Raw genomic sequence first — 22,847 nt, forward strand, 5'->3', positions numbered from 1 at the left:
GCAAAATGGAATAAATGTCATTTATATTCCTATTGGCAGGGTCATTAACATATGGATAAGACATTGTGAGTCAGTGTCTTTAGAAGAAACCGGAATCTCAAAATTTCTGGGGGGGAAAAAAAAAAACTGAGATGGCTGATCGTCATTTAAGAAATTATATTCGTAATTATTGCACTATGATGCATTTTTTTATATATATATATCGAGGAAGATAAATAGAATGCGTTTTAAATTGAAATGGAAAATTCCTGATTTTGAATTCGACTGAGGATGATAAATTGCAATTTGAATTTTAATGTAGAACGGAAGTGAAATTAAAAATGAAATCGTTAAAATAAGGAAACATTAACTAGAAAAGCTACAAAGCCTTATTTACAAGTTTAAAGGATAGATAGATAGATAGATAGATCTATTTTAATATAAATATTTTAAAAATAACTAATTAAATATATATATATCTCAATCTTTAGTGTCACATGATCTTTGCTGATTTGATGGTCCAGTGAAAAAGGTAACGATTATTACATTTGAATATTGATTCAACAGTATATGAAGCACCTAAACTGTACATCGATCTGAAAAGTATCCATAAACGCCGTTATTAAACACTAGCAGGATTTCCGCAGAGCTGACCTGTTTTGAGATAAACAGCAAGTCACTTTAGCAGTTATATCCCACCCATGTGACTCTGTAAAAATAGTCCCGTTTACATGTGGCCAAGATCCTCCTCAGATATCAAAACAAGCCCAGAGAGCAGAAGCAGAAGGCCATTTAAAAGATCTCAGGCCTTTTAGTGTCTCGACCAACAGACTTCTAAGAAGCTAGTGTGAAGGCACAATCAGCTTCATGTCTAGAAGGAGTCTGATGTATAATCCAAGCTCTCTGCGCCCTTTAGAGCAGGAAAGGCACCAGATGAGACGGGCTGCCCCAGTTCTCAGTGGCCACCTGCTCAGGAAAGAAGCCTGGGACAGGGGGACGTCTTCGAGGCAGACCGTAGGAAACCCTCCGATGGTGTGCCAGGACCCTGTTGTCCAAAATGCCCTGTACACCGGAAACGTACAAGCCGTGAAAGAGATCTTCTCAAAAGGCTTTCCTTCGGACCTGGTCATCCAGCCTCAAGGAGGAGCCATGCGCTGGAGAGCAAATGGAAAAGTGAAAGGTAAGAGCTGTTTGAGTCGATTTTTATTGTGCAGTTGTCTCCTAGGGATCCGTTTCGATTGTCGCGATCACTTGACCTTATTACCTCTCGGATCGAGTTGGCCAGACAGCATCAGGTTTCTGGACCTTTCTAAAGGTCATGCCAGGCGGCCTTAAAATAGCCACTATCTAAAAACAGACTAAGTAAATATATTCAGGGCAATCATCTACAACATTGTGCCCAGTCCTAAGACTGACCAAGGCGATCATCACACCGGCTCTTCGCTTTACTTCACACATGGGGCCGAAGATTAAGTTTCGCAAACAAAAGAAATATCGCAGCGATGTAATCGCGACGGCTCAGGCGTCAGGACTTATCCTCCAGTTCTGGAATGCGCTTCTGGTCGGAGATGAGCTCACCGTTATTAGTATTGTTGATGACCCAGAATATGCTTATCTCTCAGATGCCATATATGACACCAGCAATATAGAGGAGTGGAAGAACTTCAGGTTCAACTACAGAGGGCTGAGTATGTTACAGGAACACAAATAATGTGAAATTATGTTGAAATAGCTTGCGATACAACATTGTTTTGTTGCTTGTTCAGTTTGCATTAATACTTTTGTTGCATTAACTAAATGCATGTGTGGCTATATACATATACAGCGGTTGGACAATGAAACTGAAACACTGGACAATTTTGTGTTGGAGGTTTCATGGCTAAATTTGACCAGCCTGGTAGACAATCTTCATTGATTGCACAGTGTGAAGACTAGCAGAGCAATAGCACAGTTTTGCTCAAAATATTGCAATGTACACAACATTATGTGTGACATATCATAGTTCAAAAGAGGACAAATTGTTGGTGCACGTCTTGCTGGTGCATCTGTGACCTAGACAGCAAGTATTTGTGATGTATCAAGAGCCACGGTTTCCTGGGTAATGTCAGCACACCACCAAGAAGGGCCGACCACATCTAACAGAAGTAACTATGGACGCAAGAGGAAGCTGTCTGAAAAGGATGTCCGGGTGCTAACCCCCGATTGTATCCAAAAAACATTAAACCACAGCTGACCAACTCACTGAAGAATTAAAGGAGCACCTCAACTCTTCTGTTTCCACCAAAACCGTCCGTCGGGAGCTCCACAGGGTCAGTATGACCGGGCTGCTATAGCCAAACCTTTGGTCACCCGAGGCCAATGCCAAACCGTTCAATGGTGCCAGCATTGAAAATCTTGGGCTGTGGACAATGTGAAACACGTATTGTTTTCTGACGAGTCCACCTTTACTGTCAGTCCCACATCCGAGAGAGTTACGGTGTGGAGAAGCCCTAAAGAAGCGTTCTACCCAGACTGTTGCATGCCCAGAGTGAAGCATGGGGGTGGATCAGTGATGGTTTGGGCTGCAATATCATGGCATTCCCTAGATCCAATACTCACTGCCAAGGACTACCGAACCATTCTGGAGGACCATGTGCACCTAGTGCTTCATACAAACATTGTATCCTGAAGGCGGTGCCGTTTATCAGGATGATAATGCACCAAAACACGCAGCAAGACAGAGTGGTTTGAAGAATATGAAAGTGAAGTTGCACATCTTTCATGGCCTGCACAGTCAGCAGATCTAAATTTTCCTTCTTATTTTTTAACTGATTTAATGTAATTTTGACCCAAGGTTTGACTTTAGATAGATTTATATGCATAGATATATTTAAATGTTATTAAAAAATAACTAAAACTAGACCTTTCACGCTTAAAACTGATTCAATATAATTTTAGTCTCCAGGTTGAGGCCATTTTTAACCTAAGGATTAAGAGTAATTTGTCACTTTAATTTCCTGAGCAAGTTATTTAAATTGTGATGCCAAACGTGAGGTGCTAGAACGTTACAGCAGCAGTGGTCTGTAGTGTCTGTCAGTCAAAAATCAGACAATGCAAATCTCATTCGTTAACATTAGTTTCATTATGCAGTAATTAACAAACAATGCACAATGCATTTATTGCGCAATTTATTCTTTGTTAATGTTAGTTAATAATTGTTAGATAATCAAAGTTTATACATGTTAGTTCACAGTGCATTAACTGATGTTAACAAACACAACTTATGATTTTAATAATGCATTAGAAAATGCTCAAATTAACTTTATCTAAGAATAATAAATGCTGTTGAAGTATTGTTCATTCTTAGTCCATGTCAACTAATGTTCTTTATTGTAAAGCGTTAGCAGTTTTTTTTTTCCATTGTGTCCAGTTTCAGCTTCTGAAGAAAATGACATTCCCTGGAATAATGAACAGTGTATTTTATTATTATTATTATTTCTACAGTGTTTCACACTTTTGAGGGGGATGATGAGGGAATTATATAAACCAGGGTGAAACGTGACTATTAATTGATTACACACAGAACAAAATGACATGAAAGAAGATAAAAAAAATTCACAATTTTAAATTGAATCGATTTCTCTTCTCAAGAATCTTTTTTATACATTCCTGTGCACGTACACAAGCACTCAAACTTTGTCACACTAGCGCACCTTCATTTCCAGTATTTCCACGTCAGACTCACCTGCTGTCATAGTTATTTGTTCCCCTATGTGTTTCGGTTACACATAAATTGCTCTCTTCTTATTGCGCCCACCCCGACTGTGTCTTTGAGGTTGTCTTGTGGTCTTTTTATGAGTTTGTGTTTATGTTTGTTCCCATGAAACTTACTGATACTGATCACGAAAATGAGTACTGCATAGGAGACAAATGCCACTGCACTTACATTACAGTCACACGGCATCCTGATCGATGAAAAACATTTGCATATGCTGTGGTTATGGCTGGAGAAAAAAATATTTCATTTAAATAAAGGTAAAATTTTGCGCTAAAATCCCTTAAATCTGTCCAGACGAGTTCATGATTTCCTGATTCAAAATGAAATAAAGCTTCAAACTAACCGTTCTATCTCAACCATAAAATAAAATAAAAGATACCAAAAGGAAGTTAAAATACCGTATATCGCACACATCAATTAATAACTTCATTTAGTAAAAAAAAGGAATAAAAGAAAATGCTAAACAACATAATTACTGAACCTTTAAAGCTTGGCTTTCATGCTGTTTTGAACTGATTCATAAGTTTGACGTTAGATGGAATTATAAGCATGGATAGATTTCGTATTTATATTTTTTTAAGTATCATTATTTCCTGTGCTGCTTCAGACTGTAACACTGGATATCTGAATCTTCAGACAATCTCGCGACCGTTTCTTTTTTTTTTTCCAGGACTGTGGTCATTGACGTATGAACAAGAGCTGACCACGCCGCTGCACATCACCGCCGGCCGGGGCTTCAGCGAATGTCTGCGGCATCTCCTGATGCGGGGCGCTCGAGTGGACCTGGCACCTGGGGGCACCACTGCCCTGCATGAGGCCTGTGAGGAGTGCCAGCCCGAGTGTGTCAAGCTGTTGCTGCAGTACGGAGCCAATCCCAACGCAACCAACGAAGACGGCCAGATGCCCCTGCACGTGTGCACTGAACTCGATTCACTCGAGTAAGTGCTTGTTCAGTTCAGTAATTACAGGAAATCCTGCTGTGAATTCTGTGATTTCAAATGGCTGTCAGATTGATACTTGAAATGAAGGTGAACTACTGGACGAAAGATTTTGGTATCGCTTTACAATAAGGTGTCATTCGTACCTTATGTAAAGAGTTACCAAGATTTTGTTTAATGCTTTTTGAAAACAAAAGGCCCTTGCGCTTAACGAGGCTACATTTATTTGATAATATTATGAATTACTGTTTAAAATTGCTGTTTTCTATTTGAATGTTTTACAATATGTTTTATTCCTGTGATCAAAGATGATTTTTTTAATATCATTACTCCAGTCTTCAGTGTCACATGATCATTCGGAAATCACTCTAATATGCAACAAATTAAACTGAAGCTGCATAATATTATTATACATTTTTTTCAGGATTCTTTATTAAATAGAACATTCTGTTTATTTCAAGTAGAAATAACCATTCGTTTTGTATTAATAACTTTGTGACGAACAGCTTTAATGTCACTTGTGATCAATTGAATGCATTCTTGTTAAGAAAATTAATTTATTGTCAGTTTTTTATCTTGCCCCAAACTTTTAAATTACAGTATAGCATTGTTTTCTTCAAAAACATGTAAAAATAATAAGAAATGTTTCTTGAGTGCTTCATGACTGATTTGTGAAGGACACTAAAGACTGGAGTAATGATGCTAAGCCTTCAGCTTTGCATCACTAATATAAATCATATTCAAATAGATAACAATATTGATGTTTTTACTGTATTATAAATTTCTGACCTGTTTGTCCAGGTGTGTCAAGCATCTACTAGCATTTGGTGCTTTGATCAGCGGCCAGAGCTTGGATGATAACGACACACCCCTTCATGTGGCGGCCCGCCATGGCCTTCCCGATCACATGGAGCTGTACTTACGACACGGAGCTGCTCTTAACCTACAAAATGACGAAGGAAACACCCCTCTAAACGCCGCCTGCTCCCAGCCTCAGGACTGCGCGTCTCTGGAGCGCTACAGCCGCGTTTGCCGCATGCTGGTGTCTGCTGGAGCCGATATACACATCAGTGACGCGGACAAACAGACTCCACTGCACATGGCGTGTAAGAACGTCAACCCTGACGTGGTGGATCTGCTGCTGAAGTATAAAGCCTTGGTCAACGAAATGGATTACGGAGGCGACGCACCGATGCATAACATCCTGAAGGTGGTGGCCTACAAGACGGAGCATGAGCCTGAGAGGATCGTACAGGCTCTTCTCAATTACGGATCCATCAGGGTGTGGCCTGGAGCTCTGCCCAAGGTCAGGATTGGACAGATGAAGTCTTATCCTCATCCCCAGTCAAGAAAGTCTAATGTTCCTTAATAATTCTGAAAATAAAATCCTTATCTAATAGTCACAATCCTGCTGGATATATTACAATTTAGTCATATTTTATAACAAACTATTAGCTATTTGGTAGACTGCTTACTAAAAGTTAGTTTTAAATTGGGATTAGGGATGTAGAATATGGTCATGCAGAATAAGTACTGATAAGCAGCCAGTACGTTTATAAAAGGCATGCTACTAGTTAATAGTGGTCCCTACACTAAAGTGTTAGTCATTTTTACATTTTTCATATAATTATCTATATTTTATCTTTAATGTTCATTCTTATTTTGACTAATTGTTTATTTTTTTTAATCAGGACTGGTTCCAAATGATTTAAAATTCCTTTCTTTTAAATTCTGATCTTACATTTAACGCCACTACCTAAAATTTGGTATTTTATTGAAATTTATTTAAGCAAAGTCAAATATTTTTTAACTTTCGATCCATCAAAAAATTCTGAAAACTGCATCAACGTTGCCACAAAAATATAAAGCAGCACAACCGTTTTCAATAATAATAAATGTTTCTTTGAGCAGCAAATCAGTATATTAGAATGATCTCTGAAGACTGCATCTTTCCATCAAGTGGATAAATTAGGGGGGAAAATTATATAAAGTAGGAATTTTTAATCATTTATGATTTAAAAAGTGAATTCAAGTCATGTTCCCATTATCTTACAGGGTATTACCTAACATATTTGTGTGATATATTCCATGTTTTATGTTTTTTTCTAAGAAGTAAATTTCAAATTTTCAAACTGAATTGCATTAAACCTTGAGATGTCAGTGTACAGACAATTTAAATAATGAAACAGATTTGTATGTGAACACTGCTGCTAAAAAAAACAACAACATAAAAAAGAAAGAAATAAAGGTAATTTCCAAACCCTGTACAACTTACTTTCTTTTGTGGAACACAAAAATTATATATTTGAAATTAATAAATACATTTATTTTATTTTACTTTATAAAAAAATTAAAATTAAAAAAAAAAATATATATATATATATATATATATATATATATATATATATATATATATAGTTTGAACCTATTGACTTCCAAAATATATACTTTTATGTCTACAAAAGAAAGTCAAAAAATAAAAATATCATTTTGAAATATATAAATATATTTTAAGACAAGTTTGATTTAAAACTAACCTCTCTGACATTTGTAAGGAATGAACCCACGTCTCAAAAAGCCATCCAACTGCAATTTGAAAATTACAGTTTTCTTTAGCACAGATATTTATACTATTGAACTAATATATTGAAATTAACTCAAAACCATCATTAATGTTCACCGCAAGCAACATATGATCCTTTATTTGTCACAAATACAAAAATAATCACTTTCAGATGGATTTAGTTCTGTCTTTCAAAAGCGCACAGTTAAAAACACTTGATATCACGCATCCAACGAGTCCCACTTGTGCCAAATAAATTGCCTGAGTCTTAACGAGGCAAATGTTAATAGGAGATTAATTAGCAGTAATTGCAGAAATTCCCCACAATCCCCCAGAGGGGGGCCCAATCTGTTCATCAGCCCAAGTAGTTAATTATTCCATGCAATGTTCTCCCAAAAATACAACTTTCCACCTTTGACCTCCATAACACAGGTGGGGCTGTTGCACCAGGTGGAAACTGACAAAAAGCTGCTCATCTATGACCGGCTTCCCTCCACGCTTTGTTATCGTGAAAGACTAAACATAGTGTTTCTTCGTCGTTTTAGATATTAATAGCGAAGCGAGATCTGTTTCGCGGCATAAACAGCTACAGAAGCACTCTTGTATCTGTTTTTAGAGATTTGATTCTCATTTGATTTCACTTTAAGAATATTTTTATCAATAAAATAATAATATGCTCTTTTAAACTTTGTGTTCATCAGAGAATCCTGAAAAAAAGCATCTGTTTCAGGAAAAATAGGAACCACCACAGCTGTTTTCAACATAATAATAATAAGAAATGTTTCTTAAGCACTATTTTTTATACTGTGTACTTTATACTTTTACTGTGTATTATTATGTATATATAAATACAAACAAATGCATATATATATATATATATATATATATATATATATATATATATATATATATATATATATATATATATAATACATTTATATGTTTTATACATAAATGTATAAACAAATATATTCAAAATATATTAAAACTTTCTTATATATATAAAAACTTTCATTGCGATTAATCAGGATTAATTGTTTGACAGCACTAGTGTTTATGAAATATATTTAAAAGCATACTTTTTATTTGTATTCTTCAAAATATAAAACCACTATGAGATCAGAAAGACTTGATTCTTATTTGATAGTTTCATCTGCCTGCTTGTTTTTTTTTTTTCTTGTAACATGACAGCTTTATTCTGTAATATATCTGCTCAGGTGTTGAAATATTGCTGCACATCTCCAAGAACAATAGAAGTGCTCCTCAACGCATACGACCGCCTCAAAATCACCGAAGCCTGGGTAGAATCTGTATCTCCCGAGATCTTTCAGGTCAGACAACGACAAGATTTGCCTTTTTTCTAAAATATAACGTAATATTTAATTAAGTAAGTTTGATTAAAATAAAAATCCCCTAAAGAAATGTAAATATTTTCCTCATTATATATAAAGCACGTTGTTTTTCCACAGAAACACCGGGAATTCTACGAATCCCTGTTTGCGCTGATGCAGACTCCTCGATCTCTACAACATGTGGCTCGTCACAGACTGCGAACGTTTCTGGAAGGTCGCTTGCACAACGTTGTCCCTAAACTGGGTCTACCAACCTTTCTTAAAAACTACCTAATGCTGTCATTCAGAGACTATATGCACTGACAGAGACCACAGACAGTGCAAGCATGCAGTAAATGAGTTTTGTACTATAACGTCCCTGAGTTTTGTTTTATTCTGTGTGATTCTAAATGGTTTGTGTTGGAAAGCAGCTGTCCTGTCTGAAACGGTCAGGTGAAAATCTGCTAGGGAATCATTAAATTGAAGGTAATGCTCATAAGGCAAATCTGCGAGTGCGATATTTGATGTAAAAAAATGTGTTTTATCATTACTGGTATCTATCCTAATGCATTAGATAAGAGGATAAATGGATGTTTATGAAGAATAAAACAGGTAGAGGATGCAGAAGGTCTGTGTGTGAAGTTGAGACATTAACCACCACACTGAGGCGCCATGGAGCTCAAGTGGAATCTGAATTCTTCAAAGTTCTCAAATCTCTGATAGGATTCCATGCTAAATTGAATTTAAACTGAACATTCTGAACGCTTTGATGTTTTCATTTTCGTTTAAAATAAATGTTTAAAATGTATTTTTACTGATGTAACCAATTACTTTTAGCTAATTTACCTAATAATCCATACATTCAAATCGTACTACAAAAGTGTTTTCCAGTAAATATGTTCTAGGTTATATAAAAAAGCATTTTTTCAGAAAGGCAAGGTTAGATTATTTTCTTTCGGTTTATCCAATTGTCAAATTGGGCTTGGTTTGAATAATTAGACGAGGTTTTCCTCGTTTACGTCATATTTTATATTTAAAGAGGATAAAAGAGAAAGCTTGCTGAAACATTACAGCTGAGCGATTTGATTTTTACATCGCAAATCCATTGTCTCTGTTAATGAATGCTGATTTAGGCGTAGAAGACAATTTAGATAATGAGCGTGATTTATATGGATTATAATGAAAACCACAGATTACGTTATTTTCAAACTGTTAAGGTCTACAAGTGTGCATCACGTCCATTTTTGGCCAAGTCTGAGAGACATCCTCTAGCCATTCTGAGACATGTGGACGGTTTATGTGATTATAATTATGTTATGAAGAAGCATGCACTTGAATGGTAACCAGAAGAAAAGGCGGAGCGCAAAATGATGGGGACAATGAGAGGGCCTCATGTGTTTAATGATCCTGTCATCTTGACCCATTACAAAACACCAACAATGCAATGGGCATTTGAGTAAAAGGGTTTACCAGAACAAATTATGAATAATAATAATAATAATAATTTTGGTTTAACTGTATTGACATATCCATTAATTGTGATGCTTATTATTATTATCAGGTTGGATGCTGACAAGGTGACACTTTTGATAATTTACTGCTCTTTAAAAATAAAAACGTGATTCAAAAGTCAACTTTTATGCATGTTCTGACCTGGTGTCCTACTTTACCTGTATCATCCTCACGCTGATCTATGCTGCAATATAACGGATATAACGTTAGCCTTTTAAGATAAACCGTCGCTTTTTGATTTCTGTCTTCGTGTGTAGCGCAGAACAAAGGTGCAAGGCAATTGTCTACGAGCGGATCTTTGATAAAAGTCTCATATACGATGACCAGGAGGAGGGGGGGGGACTCTGATTGTATCCCATTCAGTAGCGTGAGAGAGAGAGAGAGAGAGAGAGAGAGAGAGAGAGAGAGAGAGAGAGAGAGAGAGAGAGAGAGAGAGAGAGAGAACGCTGTCTGGTTTCAATAGATCAAAGAGCACTGCTCCTGAATGGAGTCATTTGCAATTATAAGAATAATTAGCATCTGTGGGTCCTCCATCGCTAATCAGAGTCGGAGGTGATGTGTTTATGTCCTCGCGCAATCAGACGGCCAGTTGGAGAGCTCGCGCCCCGCAGGACTCAATAGCGCCTAATCATCATCAGAAGTGAATTGGCATTTAAACGGTAAAATGATCTCCGATTAAATTAATGCTTAGCGGGGAAAGAGAAACCGCTCAGAGGGTACAATTTTAGAACCCTTTCTTTGTTTTTTCCCTTTATTATTTTCTCCCGAAATCAAAATTATATTCTCAACTATTAAAGCAAAGTACGGTTACTTTTTCTCTTAAAGTCTTGTCCTCCTTAATTGCATGTGCGCTTAAGATCTCGTCAACTTACCCGTGATTTTCCACCAAGGATCTTTTCCTCTGAATATCTGAAGTTCTTTTTTTTCTGGTTATTTAAAAATACGTTAAAATGGATTTCATACAATGACTTCAACCTCCGTTATGATTGACACGTTTTCAAATACTAACAATTTTCAAATACTAACGGTCCAATTTTTTATTTTTTTTTTTAAAGAAAACGTCTCTATAAAAACTCCTGCCAGCGTATCAAGGTCCTAAAATTTCCCAGAATACGTTTTTTTAAATAAAGCATGTTGTTGAGGTCAAATGAAGACACTGTGCGCGAATTAATCAGTGACTTTCAGTAGGCTAATATACTAGCTGTAGTTGACAACACCTCACGGATTTAATCGGTCTTTTTTTGACTTAAGCCGCCAAAACAAAACTTTTTTAGTTATACACTTTTAACAGGCCATACAGCCTAAACGTCGAAGTGATAAAAATGACGGTTGCCTTACTTGTTTTGTCGAAGTTCCGCCTCGGTCTTAACGGAAAGCGCTCGCGCCCGCCCGCTGTTGCTATGGTTACCCCCTCGCGCGAACGCGAGGCGTTTAGCGAACTTTCCGAACTTCGGCGGTTGCTGAAACGTTATTTGAAAACGCTTTAGAAATGTATACAGTTCGCATTTCCACACAAATGTATATAGGCTATTTTACATTTCACATTTCAACCCCCCCCTCCACCGTTTGTTTTGACTGACTTCGGGGAGGTTCAAAGCGTAATTAGGAGGGTCACTCCTCCCATAATTCGCACCCCGTTTGTGACCAAAAATTCATATACGTAAAAAAAAATGACAAAGGGATGTAGAAAGTTGCAGGCCTGCAATTTGACGGCGAAGCTTAACGTATGTGGGCTACGTAAAGTTGCTCGTCTAAGAGCTTGATGCGCTGTTCTTTAACTACATATAGACATTTCCTATTTTAATCATCTAGAAAACACGTCTGCCCTACAAACATACATGCTATTTATAACAATATTTTGTAATCCCCCGCAATTTTATCAGTAGGAGTTCACACAGACCTCTACATTCAAACGTCATTTCATCAGTAAAATCTCTCTCTTGGGGATAATTGTCGGCCAGATTCACTCTTTCTCCCAACAGAATAGAAAAGACTCTCTCTCACAAGAGGGCCGAAACATCTGCCTCTCCGCCCTCACGACTCCGATGCCATCGGCCCCTGAAAGAATCAACAAAAGAACCGTTGTTATATATCTTCCCTTGAATACAAAGTAATTACTTATCATCAATCAAAATTAATAATAGTTGATTGGGTTGGTGTGGTCAGCGCAGTCCCCTCGCATTCGCTTTCCAGAGGAGGGGACTTGACCCACTGGGAAACCGGCCCCCCTCCTCGCTCTAGGCGGCCTAAAAAGTCAGGGACTGAATAAGGAAATGAAGCGTAATTTGAGGAAGATGGATGAGTCTCCAGGGCAACTCCCCCTTCTATCCTCTTGTATTGATGATAACCGAGAGAAAGAGAGAGAGAGAGAGAGAGAGCGCGAGAGCGAGAGAGAGAGGGCTGTGCGTGTGTGTGTTTATGTCTCAGTATGTGACAAACAGAGGCGCCGAGAGCTCCAGACCAAAAACGCACCAGGTCTCAGTCGGTTGGACGGCGAGGACCCTACAGCACCGTCGGGATAACCGTGGACCGCATTTGGGTGATTTGTCTCAGAAGGCCACCGCGCACGGGATTTATACGACCAGCCCGCGCTCACCATGCAGAGACCGAGCGGTCCAGGCACGGCGTTTTCCATTGATTCTTTGATTGGCACTCCACAGCCCCGGCCGGGCCACCTGCTCTACACGGGCTACCCGATGTTCATGCCGTACCGACCGCTTATGATTCCGCAAGCCCTGTCACATTCGTCATTACCGTCGGGCATCCCTCCCTTGGCGCCGCTGGCATCGTTCGCCGGGCGCCTGACCAACACTTTTTGCGCGGGGTTGGGGCAGGGGATGCCCTCCATGGTGGCGCTCACCACCACCCTGCCCAGCTTCTCGGACCCTCCAGATAGTTTTAACCCCCCGCAGGAGATACCGGGACCCCGGTTAGGCGCGGACGGGACGGGGATGAACCGACAGGAGAGCCCGCACGACGAACTCAAGGGCTCCGAACTCCTCAATTTCACGGAAACTTTTCAGGCGGTTGCAGGTGAGCACTTCGACAGGTTGTTCAATCGCGAGCGTAAAAAAGTTCGAGCGCCTTTTATTCAAAACAAAAGATCTGTTCAGAACGCAAAGGGTTTTTGACGCCGAAAGTTGCGCAGCAAAACTTTTATCCTCCGGCTCTTTAGAAAACTGCTACTGGTGAGTTAGACGCGAACCTGTAAACCAATAAGCCAAATAAAAGCACTTTTAAAGTTATTTTACGTTACGCTTTTGGTTAATGTATGTGCCGCAAAAAATATTCAGTAATGTTTCTAACTATGAGGAACTCCATAAAAACTTTATGCATGTTATAGTCTAGCTTATGTTCAGTAAAAATGTCACGAAACATGAAAGTTAAGAAGCTTTAAATTATAGGCTTTAAATTAAAATATGTTGGGATAACCATTTTATCGTCTCTTATTGTTCTTAAGGAGTTCATAAAATTATCGAAAGACATATGGGCTGATCTGAGCTTGGAAACTTCCATTGTCGTTTGATTTGTATTCAGGTGGTACAGGCCTTCACTCCTGCCCCTGGAGAGTTTTGAAACAATGCCACAAAACGATCTGGATTTTTAGAAAAATATTTCGTGACAGTATTTCTAAATAATTTCTGCAGGATTAGAGGTTTCAAAGACGCAAATAGAACCGACCGAATCACAAAGCGAACAATACAAACAAAAGCAATCGTTCTGTAGTTTTACCGCGTCGTTTTATTATTTCATAACTTTTACAAAAATATATTTTCTCCGTCCAACCTGTTACAATACTGACCGTTTTTTTAAAAAACGCGCGTAATCGAAAAAGTGCAAGGAACCTGCAGCCTGACACTTTTAATTTAGGTCTGATTTAAATTTGTTCGTGTAAAAGTCAGCTTTAGAATTGAATTTGAAGACGGGCCTGGACTTGTACAGAAAAAAAAAACGCTGTTGATGGATTTTATTAGCCAAGGATATTTGTGAAATAACGTCTATAGAAATAAGCAGAAAACAAACGATAAACAATCAATGTTCTATCGCCATTTCACATTTTTTAAATTAATTTCTACTATATTTCAATTCGATTTTTTTTCTTTCGATATAGCCCAATTAATTCGAGCTTGTCAAAAAGGGCTTTTCGACCGATTAGCTAGCTGTAACGCGTTAGTTCAACCTTTAAAGGGTCCAAACGTTTCGCGTTAAATCTCGCAGTTGTCTTTCGAACTGCCCGAATTCGCAATGATTAATATCTTCGTTTCCATTCTCCTCAGGCGAAACCAAACTCTACAGTTCAGACGACGAGAAACTGGACCTGAAATCCGCGGAGGCCGCGTGCAGCGACAGGGAGGACAGTTCGGTCGACAGCGAGAACGAAAGCTTCTCCGACGGGAACACCTGCGCCTCGGCGTCCCAGAAAAGCAAGCTCAAAGGCGGCTCGCAGGACGCGTTGCCGCCGGGCGGCTCGGCGGGAAAGAGCCGGAGGAGGCGGACTGCTTTCACCAGCGAACAGCTGCTGGAGCTCGAGAAGGAGTTTCACTGTAAGAAGTATCTGTCCCTCACCGAGCGCTCCCAGATCGCGCACGCGCTCAAACTCAGCGAGGTCCAGGTCAAAATCTGGTTCCAGAACCGCAGGGCCAAATGGAAACGGATCAAAGCCGGCAACGTCAACAACAGATCCGGGGAGCCCGTCAGGAACCCCAAAATCGTCGTGCCCATTCCCGTGCACGTCAACAGGTTCGCGGTGCGGAGTCAGCACCAACAGATCGAACCGGGCAGCAGGCCGTGAACTCCTCGGTGAACCCTTCAAACGAACATTTACATGACCCGCACTCCACAAAGGTCAGGGGTCACGCAGATGCATGAAGCGCGCCCAAGAGGACGCCATTCCAGTATCTAGAAGGATATTCAGTGACTTTTAGGTAACACTTTGTCGACTTTCGCCCGTCGAAAACGCGAGGCCTGTTTAACGCTTAACGGGTCACCGGTTTATATTTACATTCAGCCGCCTGTACGAATCAGAGTTTATGATATCTGAAGCTATATCGGCGCGCGACCCGTTAAGCGTTTCACATCCGTGAAAGCTGTTAAGGTGTTACCGACTTTTATATCTGTTCGATATCGACACGCGTTCAGGTTCGTTCTCCCCCAAAAAATGTCTTTATTTTTAATTTATTATTTTGTACAGCTGTAAATATTAAATGTGTCCGCGCGACACAAACGTGCACTATACGAGACTGTAAAGAGACATTTTTAAAAAAATAAGTATTTATGAGTTGCTGTCTAGTGAGTTTTTTGCATGTTGCCATTTGTTGTCTATTTTTCCCCGTTTGGTTTTAACGGGCCGTTCTCGTTGTTTCGACCATTTTTTGCATGCGCTCTTAAAGCGTTTCTGTCCCTTAGAGGCGGAATCTCCCCCAAGTTCTTTGTGAAAAAAACGGTGATGGAAATAAATAAGCTCAAGAACACATTGACAGAGTGATATGTTCCCATCGACGACACAATAAATGTGCAATATGGTTGCATAAAACTGTTCAGAGGAGAAACCTATTCATGTTGGTTGTCTTTTTTGCAAACGAGTTAATTAATTACTGATCAGTCATTGACTAAACAGACTACTGGCAATTATTTATTAGCAACTATATGTATTTTTTTTTTTACTTGTACTTAAAATAAATGTACTTGTGGAATTACAAAGTCCAATTAATAATCAAATGACTATAGTTTTTGTAAACATGTAAAGCTATAAATAATAAGCATACAGAACTGAACCTTTAAATGTATCAAGAGATTAGAAATATTATCAGGAAATGCTAATCTTGCAATATCTCTTTCCAGGACGTTTATTGTTCTAAAGCACAGGTCACGACCGACTGTTGATCTCTATTTTTTTCGTCTTCTGGTTAAAATCGTTGTGTATCCTTTAAATGCGTCTTAGCTCTTTACATCCTTTATTTGATGCACTTTGAGCAGCTAATAGACCACATCTGTCACCAGCATCAAGAGACCACGGGGTAAAATGATTATCCTCCTGTTCAAACTCAACATAGATTTATTTTATTTTATTTTTTTTTAGAGTACGGAAGCTTTGGGAAGCCGTACACATCTCTCTAACTGAGCATTACCGGTCTGAATCATTTCTTTCGTTCTAAAAGCAAAAAAACTAAACGGCAGTCATGTAAAGATAAACTCGTATCATTTTTTTACGACTTGGGCATCAGCTAACAATTTAGCCTCGACCCGAAAGGGATTTGATTTGGTGAAAAACATTACCGATCATGTTAAACGATCTAGAAGACTTTGCACAGTTTGCGTGACAGCCTTCATGCTGCAATATATATTTTTTCAAAAATGCATTTGACGTGCCCATCTCTGCTCACGTGGCCTACCTTTATAATTAGAGAATAATTTGAAATTAGCAATGAGAGCAAACGTAGTTGAGAAAGACATGGACCCAAAGCAGCAGACAACGATCGTTCGAGTCTATGATGACCAGTGCAGATCATCTAAAGAGAGACAGTGTGTGTGTGTGTGTGTGTGTGAGAAAGAGAGAGAGGTTTTTTGTTAATGAGCACGGGACTCATTTGTCTCTCTTTGGGAGGCCGTGCTGTCTCTGATGAGAGTGATGGAGCTCTATTACACTGGTCATATCCAACACACTGTAATGAACTTCAACATCAATCATTACAGGAGAGAGTAAAAGACCACGCTGGGTCTCTCTCTCTCTCTCTCTCTCTCTCTCTCTCTCTCTCTCTCTCTCTGTCTCCGGTCCAGGGTTGAATCTCATTCAGTCACTACAGTCTGTTCAGACATCAACATATACAGTGATCCCGAAAAACTAGGTAAACTATTTACATTTATGCATTTAGCAGCATTCAAGATAAACATTTCATGCGTTCCCTAAGAACCGAACCCATGACTTTGGCGTTGCTAGCATCACACTGTTCAAGTATAATATAAAAGCTAAACGGCATGAATGATTAAAACACACTCATGGTACAATTGATACATCTTAGTGCCATGTTTCAGCCACATGAATGTCCCACTTTTTTAAAAATGTAAATGCATATACTTGTGTTGACCTTATATAATGTAGAGTAACTAAATAATTGACGCAAACGTGTTTCATTTAACGGGACTAAATTCATCGAACGTAGCTTTTCTTTGCCGTCGCGTGTCACTCACGCCCGTCGTGAAATAAGATGTATGATTCATGAAGTCATCAGAAGCCTAAGCTAGAAATACAGCGATAACGCAAACGTTTTTGATCCCACAGCATCACCTTTTTGCTTTCCAAGCAGGCACGGGCCACATAAACGCTAGGCAGTTTTCTAAGAATTACAGTATTTAAATCTGATTCCTCGTGCGAACTGAATCCAGGAGTATCTCCTGCAAACTGCTTGATGATTGACGGAGCGGTAACCGCGGCCCTCTCGTCGTTCTTCTGACCGAAGTGTTATTAGTAACCGGAGACAGCAGTTCTTATTTTATAAAACCTCCGTGCTCTATGCCGTCCCCTGGAGCGTGTGGAGTGACGACAACCGTGTTCCTCCGCCGCGTGTACACGACAGGATCGAACGCACGCATTCGTCACACCGCGTTCATCTGACGATCCCGGCTCGCGCTCGCGTTCGAGCTACAGGAGTTAGGCCGTAACCGGAAGCCGCTTCGTGGCTAGAAACGGCAACAGGATGCCAAGTGTAACGTAGCATGATGTATGACACCCCGGCAACTGTTTTCTCTCATAAGTGCTAATAGGCAGAGCGAAAGCAACGCCTAGCCGCGGATCCACGCCCTCCGTGTAACTGCTCCCCGACCTTCCGAAAAACCTGTTGCTGATCACATATCCTCACGTTTAGACCCAACCGTTTATTATTTGCTGAAGGGAGCTCGCGCGCGCAATTCCCCCCAAAACAGTCCCATAAATTATGCGCGCAGAAAACAATCTCGTAAACTAATGAGGAATCTCTGAACTTTCTTGACTTGTATTGTCAGCATGTCGCTCCGACACGAGCGCGTAAGTTAATTGCTTCAGCCTCCAGTAACCGCTAGTGGTAAATGCCTATGAGCTGTTGCATTTACATATCCCCTCATTTAGAGACTCTGCTAATTAGCATTCTCATTATGCCAATTATACTAGCTTTAATTATTATAGCACCGCCACTAAAAAAAAAAAAAAAAAAAAAATATGAATCGCAAACCAAATAGCCTACAGAGATATTCCACAAGGTGCTGTTCCGAGGATGCGGTGATGGGAATACCAGCGCAGCTTGTCAAGAGCGGAACACTCTCATTATGACAATCAGATTAATTGTTTAATTGATATCCGAGCATTTGTTTCATTAACGGATCGTTAGGACGCGCGAGGTACCGGCGATTCCCGTTCGTCGGCGGAAGCGAGGCCGAGTCTTGGAAGAGGAGGGACGGGAGGGGAAGCTGCGAGGCCTGAGTCCTGGGGAGTGTCTGGTGGACGCCCACGCCGCTGATGTATGGGCAGATGCATCAAATCACACAGGATAAACAAGCGATGAATTTCATCAGTGCCATCATAGCCTTAATTTGGCTGCCTAATGAGTCAGAGCTAGTGGCGGAGATAAAAGTTGTCAGAGGCGCGGCTCTAATGAATTTCTTGCCACTTGTAATCAAGGTTGGCTGTCTGAGGGGCCATGATTAATGGAACCCTGGAGGATTCCCTCGGCCTTCAGCTCTCATTACAGCTAATGCATTCTCAGGCAAATTAACGCACTGAGAAGAGCTGAGAGAGAGAGAGAGAGAGAGAGAGAGAGACGCGGAGAATCCAAACAAGGACGGGAAAGAAAGAACAAGTGATAAACGCAAGATTGAGAGAATGCGAGGAAAGAAAACATAAAATGACAATTAAACAGCCTATGAAAGCAAAATGGACTTTTTCGGGCTTTTAGTCCATGTCTGGCAGCTCTGAGCGGAGCATCTTTATGCTAATATGTAAACAAAACCACTTTTAAACACAAACGAGCAGTTAAAGTCAGAACCGATTCAGCCATGCGGGTGGCACCGAACTTCCGGTTCCGTTTTTAACTTCGGTTTTTGGTAATACCTGTAATAAGACACCTTTTATTCTATGATATTACGTAACACCCCGCTCAAGCACAAGTGGCTAAATGGTAAACTCTTCTAGCCTACTATAGCCTAGCCAGTTTTTACAGCTTCATTGTACATCCCTTTTTACAAATTCTAACGGATTCCAATATGAAAAGCGCACAGGATTCTAATTTATTTCCATTTTGGAACCATTAAGATTCCTACAGGACTTTCTTACAAAGGGTTTCGTTCTCACTCTGCTCATTTTCCTTGCAGCAGCTTGTTTGCCAACACAGCGAACGTGAAATAAAATTGGAACCTCAAGTCCAATAAGATCTCACCGATTCAGCTTTAAATTATACCATTTTCTTATTGGAACAATTGGAATCCAGAATGAATTTTTCAGTTAGAATAGTTTGAAAAAACTTGTCAGACTTTTTCAAGCCTTGTTTAACTTTATCAAATTATGATGATGAAGAACATGTGTAAGAAACATACAATTTTGCTGGAAAATGTGTCTTTTGGAGCCTTGGGTTGGCCTACAAAACTACATCATTGAAGCTAGTAAAAGGTTTTACTGTAAGGAATGCTAGTACACAAAACATACTACTTAAAAGCTTAATTAGTCAGTTTTTAAGACTACACTAGATATCGATGACTTGTATGTACTAAAAGATTCATCGACTTTCATGGAAAGAAAAATTATATATACACGCGCACACGCATTTCACGATTTTCTACGACCATGTGTTTAGATAAAAAAAAAAAAAACACACAAAGCTTGAAAGGAGATTTTGACAATCTTTAAGCACACATTTTCATGATCTTACGATCAAGGAATAAATGACAGACGTTCTTCATGGTATAAATCATTTTATTGGAGTGTTTATTATGTCAATAGCCTGCCAAGCATCCAATCACACAACAGCTAACTCTCATGAAAGCGCTCCGTCGCGTTTCGGAAAAGGAGCATTTAAAAACGATGGCAAATGAAAAGAAACCACAACAAAAAGTTATCAAACAGCTCAATAAAAGCAACAACAAAAGGAATTATTTACATCTTGCTTTTATAAATATGTCAAATGTACATATAATACACAAAGTACCTTAACGGCCAGACAATGTGGACACATTGAGACCCAAAACCAGGTACCAAAAAAAAAAAAACGAAACAAAACGATGCTTCTCTCTGCTATTGGGCTACTTGCGGAGCTTAACGGGCTCATCCCAGCGTTCAATAAGCCGGCAGTCGCAGGGACGACAGGCGAGTGTTTAATATCGTTTTCACCTGCCATATTCCCAAAAGCTCATCTAAGCAACCTCGTGTAATATGCAGGAGCCCAAACTTAAGGTATATTTAAAAAAAACAAACAAATAAAAAGATACATGTTCACTTTATGAAGATCAAGAGGGTAACTTTCCATGCATGTCATCGGAAATGAGCTTCCAGAATTAAAACGGGTTTAAAATACTAACCGCGGATGTTAAAAGCCGTTGCATTTAAAATCGATGGCAAGTCTCCTAAAGCTTAGTTAGATGAGGGTTGCGTGTAACAAATCTGACTGGAATAAGAAAGAAAACGTACCTGCTAGAAGGTAAAACACCTAAAAAACATGTAAACTTAAAATACTGTCGGGTAAGGACGTCTTCCTCTGGCTTTCCCTTTAACTCACACGTGCCAAATATTAAGTTCTAATCATGATTTCATACTTCAAGTAAAAGTTGATGGCGTACACACTAGCAAACGAGGGTTAAGGCTGATAGGTTTCAGATGGGTACGTAACGGCCATCTCATCCAGAAATTGCCCACACGACACACAGCTAGCTGCAAGAGGGAGCAGGAAAAGCTATTTTATACACACGCATCTGTACATAATCCACATCAGCATCCCATCCGTCCCATTCAGCTAGAAACACACGCCTGGATTCTAATGGATACAAAAACAGCCACACCGTCACAAGTGTGGAGGTCATTAGGAGTCGACAGCGAGAGCGTCTTATTTCGTAATCTAGTGTGTCGGTATCGTCTGCCGCTACTCAACGGATCTGTCGTTAAGTAGGAGAGGGACGTCAGTGTCAAACAGTTAGAAGACCACTTGAGGCCGGTCCAGAAACGATTCGCACAAGGCATCCGTAATAACACAGTATTCGTCAGGTAATCAGGCCTTTCTAAGACAATCACGTAGAGGCTAAATGCAAAACAGCAATGAGTGTGATGGTTTGGGTTTTGTTTTATTGATTGCACGGATGCTACAAACGGTAACGCGTTACCCAGCAGCCTTAGTGTTTTTGAGCTTCGTTCGATGGGCACGATGGTGGCGCAACTATTAAAAGAGTGAAGTTTGAGTGAAAAACGCACTTAAATGTTTGATTTTTAGCATCGGTTTGAAAATGGTGAATTTATGGATATTTGTGAAACTAACAAAAACATGCCCAGGTCACCCAAAATTTGTATATAATAATATTTAGCATTAAAATAAAAAAAAAAAAACATTTTTTTTCATTGCCATATTTTTTTTTTCCACCAACATTTTCATTATTGAATTTTTAAATTCATATTTTACTGTTCATTTCCATCAATATTATTCCTTTTGCTGAAATACAGCATTTTAAAGTAGACTTAAAAGTAAAAATATTTTACACTCAATTAAACCTAAATATTATTAATAGTTTATAGGGCGAAGCACGCAGACATGTTCTTTAACAGGTTTCACCAAAATCACTGATTTAATTTCATTATTTACTCCGCCTCATGTCATTCTGAACCTATATTATTTGTTCTGTGGAACACAAAATAATGCATTTTGAAGAACGTCGGTAAACGGTTTCGTTTTTTTCGATCAAAAATACAATGGAAGCCAATGGGACCTAAAGCACTTTGGTTACCAACGTTCTTCTAAATACATGCAGCAGAAGAAAGTAAGTTTGTTATGACGTGAGGGACAGTAAATAACATAATTTAATGTTCTGATGAACAAAAGCAGAGGATCCTTTATGTCGTGAGATCATTTCTGAAAAACTGTTGCCCATCATTTCGTTTTTTGTTCTATACACACACAAGAAGTGATCCTTAACGTCATTTTCTTCAGCTTAAAAATATCACACACTGATAATGTTAACACTGCTAATTCGCGCTGCGCGCTAACATCGGTCACAGGAAGTCGTCATGAAGGTAATGGGTTTACGTGACACGTGGCACTACGCACGGTTTCCTAATAAAGACGTACTGTACTGCTGAGGGAGGGGATGCCATTTAACGAGAGCAGCATCTATGGGAACATCAACATCTTTGAGACACTAGAGACACTGCGGGCCACGATCACATGATGCTAACACTACGGTTCAGCTCGCACTGAGCGTTGTTGTTGACGTTGGGGTTGTGTCGGGTTGCCGTGGGCGTCGACAGTCCGCCGCCGTCGCCGGGGCAACCGTGTTGGATGAGGATGTCTACGCACTCCTGACTTCCTGCTCGCTGGGCGTAGGACAGGGGCGTCTGACCGCGGGCGTCGCGGCTCTTCACGTCCACGCCGTACTGAAACAGACGAAGAAATTAGAGTTACTCCACCCCAGCACGAAAACCTTTGTCGTTAATCGCTTACCCCCCAAGTCGTTCCAAAAGCCTTGTTCGTCTTCAGAACACAATTTAAGATATCTGGATGAAAACTGTGACGCTTGCGACTGTCCTAGCGACTGCCAAGTAATGA

General features: G+C 39.6%; 3 protein-coding genes across 4 annotated transcripts in view; 2 read left to right on the plus strand and 1 right to left on the minus strand.

The window, feature by feature from the left end:
- Positions 1-725: 725 nt before the first annotated feature.
- On the plus strand, positions 726-10,197 carry asb10 (ankyrin repeat and SOCS box containing 10). 2 transcript variants are annotated; one of them, XM_043225633.1, is made up of 5 exons: positions 726-1,159; positions 4,407-4,674; positions 5,476-5,980; positions 8,455-8,568; positions 8,707-10,197. In XM_043225633.1, exons 1-5 carry the CDS (start codon positions 847-849, stop codon positions 8,890-8,892), a joined length of 1,386 nt encoding a protein of 461 aa, XP_043081568.1. In that variant the 5' UTR covers positions 726-846; the 3' UTR covers positions 8,893-10,197. The 2 variants fall into 2 exon arrangements, with proteins under 2 accessions (XP_043081568.1, XP_043081569.1); XM_043225634.1 differs by lacking the exon at positions 726-1,159 and adding an exon at positions 1,363-1,667.
- Positions 10,198-12,486: 2,289 nt separating this feature from the next.
- Positions 12,487-15,691, plus strand: gbx1 (gastrulation brain homeobox 1). Its single transcript, XM_043226806.1, has 2 exons — positions 12,487-13,113; positions 14,358-15,691. Exons 1-2 carry the CDS (start codon positions 12,678-12,680, stop codon positions 14,870-14,872), a joined length of 951 nt encoding a protein of 316 aa, XP_043082741.1. The 5' UTR covers positions 12,487-12,677; the 3' UTR covers positions 14,873-15,691.
- A 4,308-nt stretch (positions 15,692-19,999) lies between these two features.
- agap3 (ArfGAP with GTPase domain, ankyrin repeat and PH domain 3) overlaps positions 20,000-22,847 on the minus strand; it is an 86,910-nt gene continuing 84,062 nt past the window's right edge. The window contains 1 exon segment of the mRNA XM_043225947.1: positions 20,000-22,675. Within this exon segment, the coding sequence (XP_043081882.1) occupies positions 22,463-22,675 (213 nt within the window). The 3' untranslated portion in view covers positions 20,000-22,462.

Source organism: Puntigrus tetrazona, chromosome 24, assembly GCF_018831695.1.
Source record: "Puntigrus tetrazona isolate hp1 chromosome 24, ASM1883169v1, whole genome shotgun sequence".
Classification (NCBI taxonomy): domain Eukaryota; kingdom Metazoa; phylum Chordata; class Actinopteri; order Cypriniformes; family Cyprinidae; genus Puntigrus; species Puntigrus tetrazona.

Excerpts from the sequence above, each read along its gene's own strand:
- asb10 (XM_043225633.1), top strand. The coding sequence starts at position 847 with ATGTCTAGAAGGAGTCTGATGTATAATCCAAGCTCTCTGCGCCCTTTA. Across the intron at positions 1,160-4,406 it reads AGCAAATGGAAAAGTGAAAG|GACTGTGGTCATTGACGTAT; the intron begins GTAAGAGCTGTT and ends TTTTTTTTCCAG. Across the intron at positions 4,675-5,475 it reads ACTGAACTCGATTCACTCGA|GTGTGTCAAGCATCTACTAG; the intron begins GTAAGTGCTTGT and ends CTGTTTGTCCAG.
- gbx1 (XM_043226806.1), top strand. The coding sequence starts at position 12,678 with ATGCAGAGACCGAGCGGTCCAGGCACGGCGTTTTCCATTGATTCTTTG. Across the intron at positions 13,114-14,357 it reads AACTTTTCAGGCGGTTGCAG|GCGAAACCAAACTCTACAGT; the intron begins GTGAGCACTTCG and ends CATTCTCCTCAG.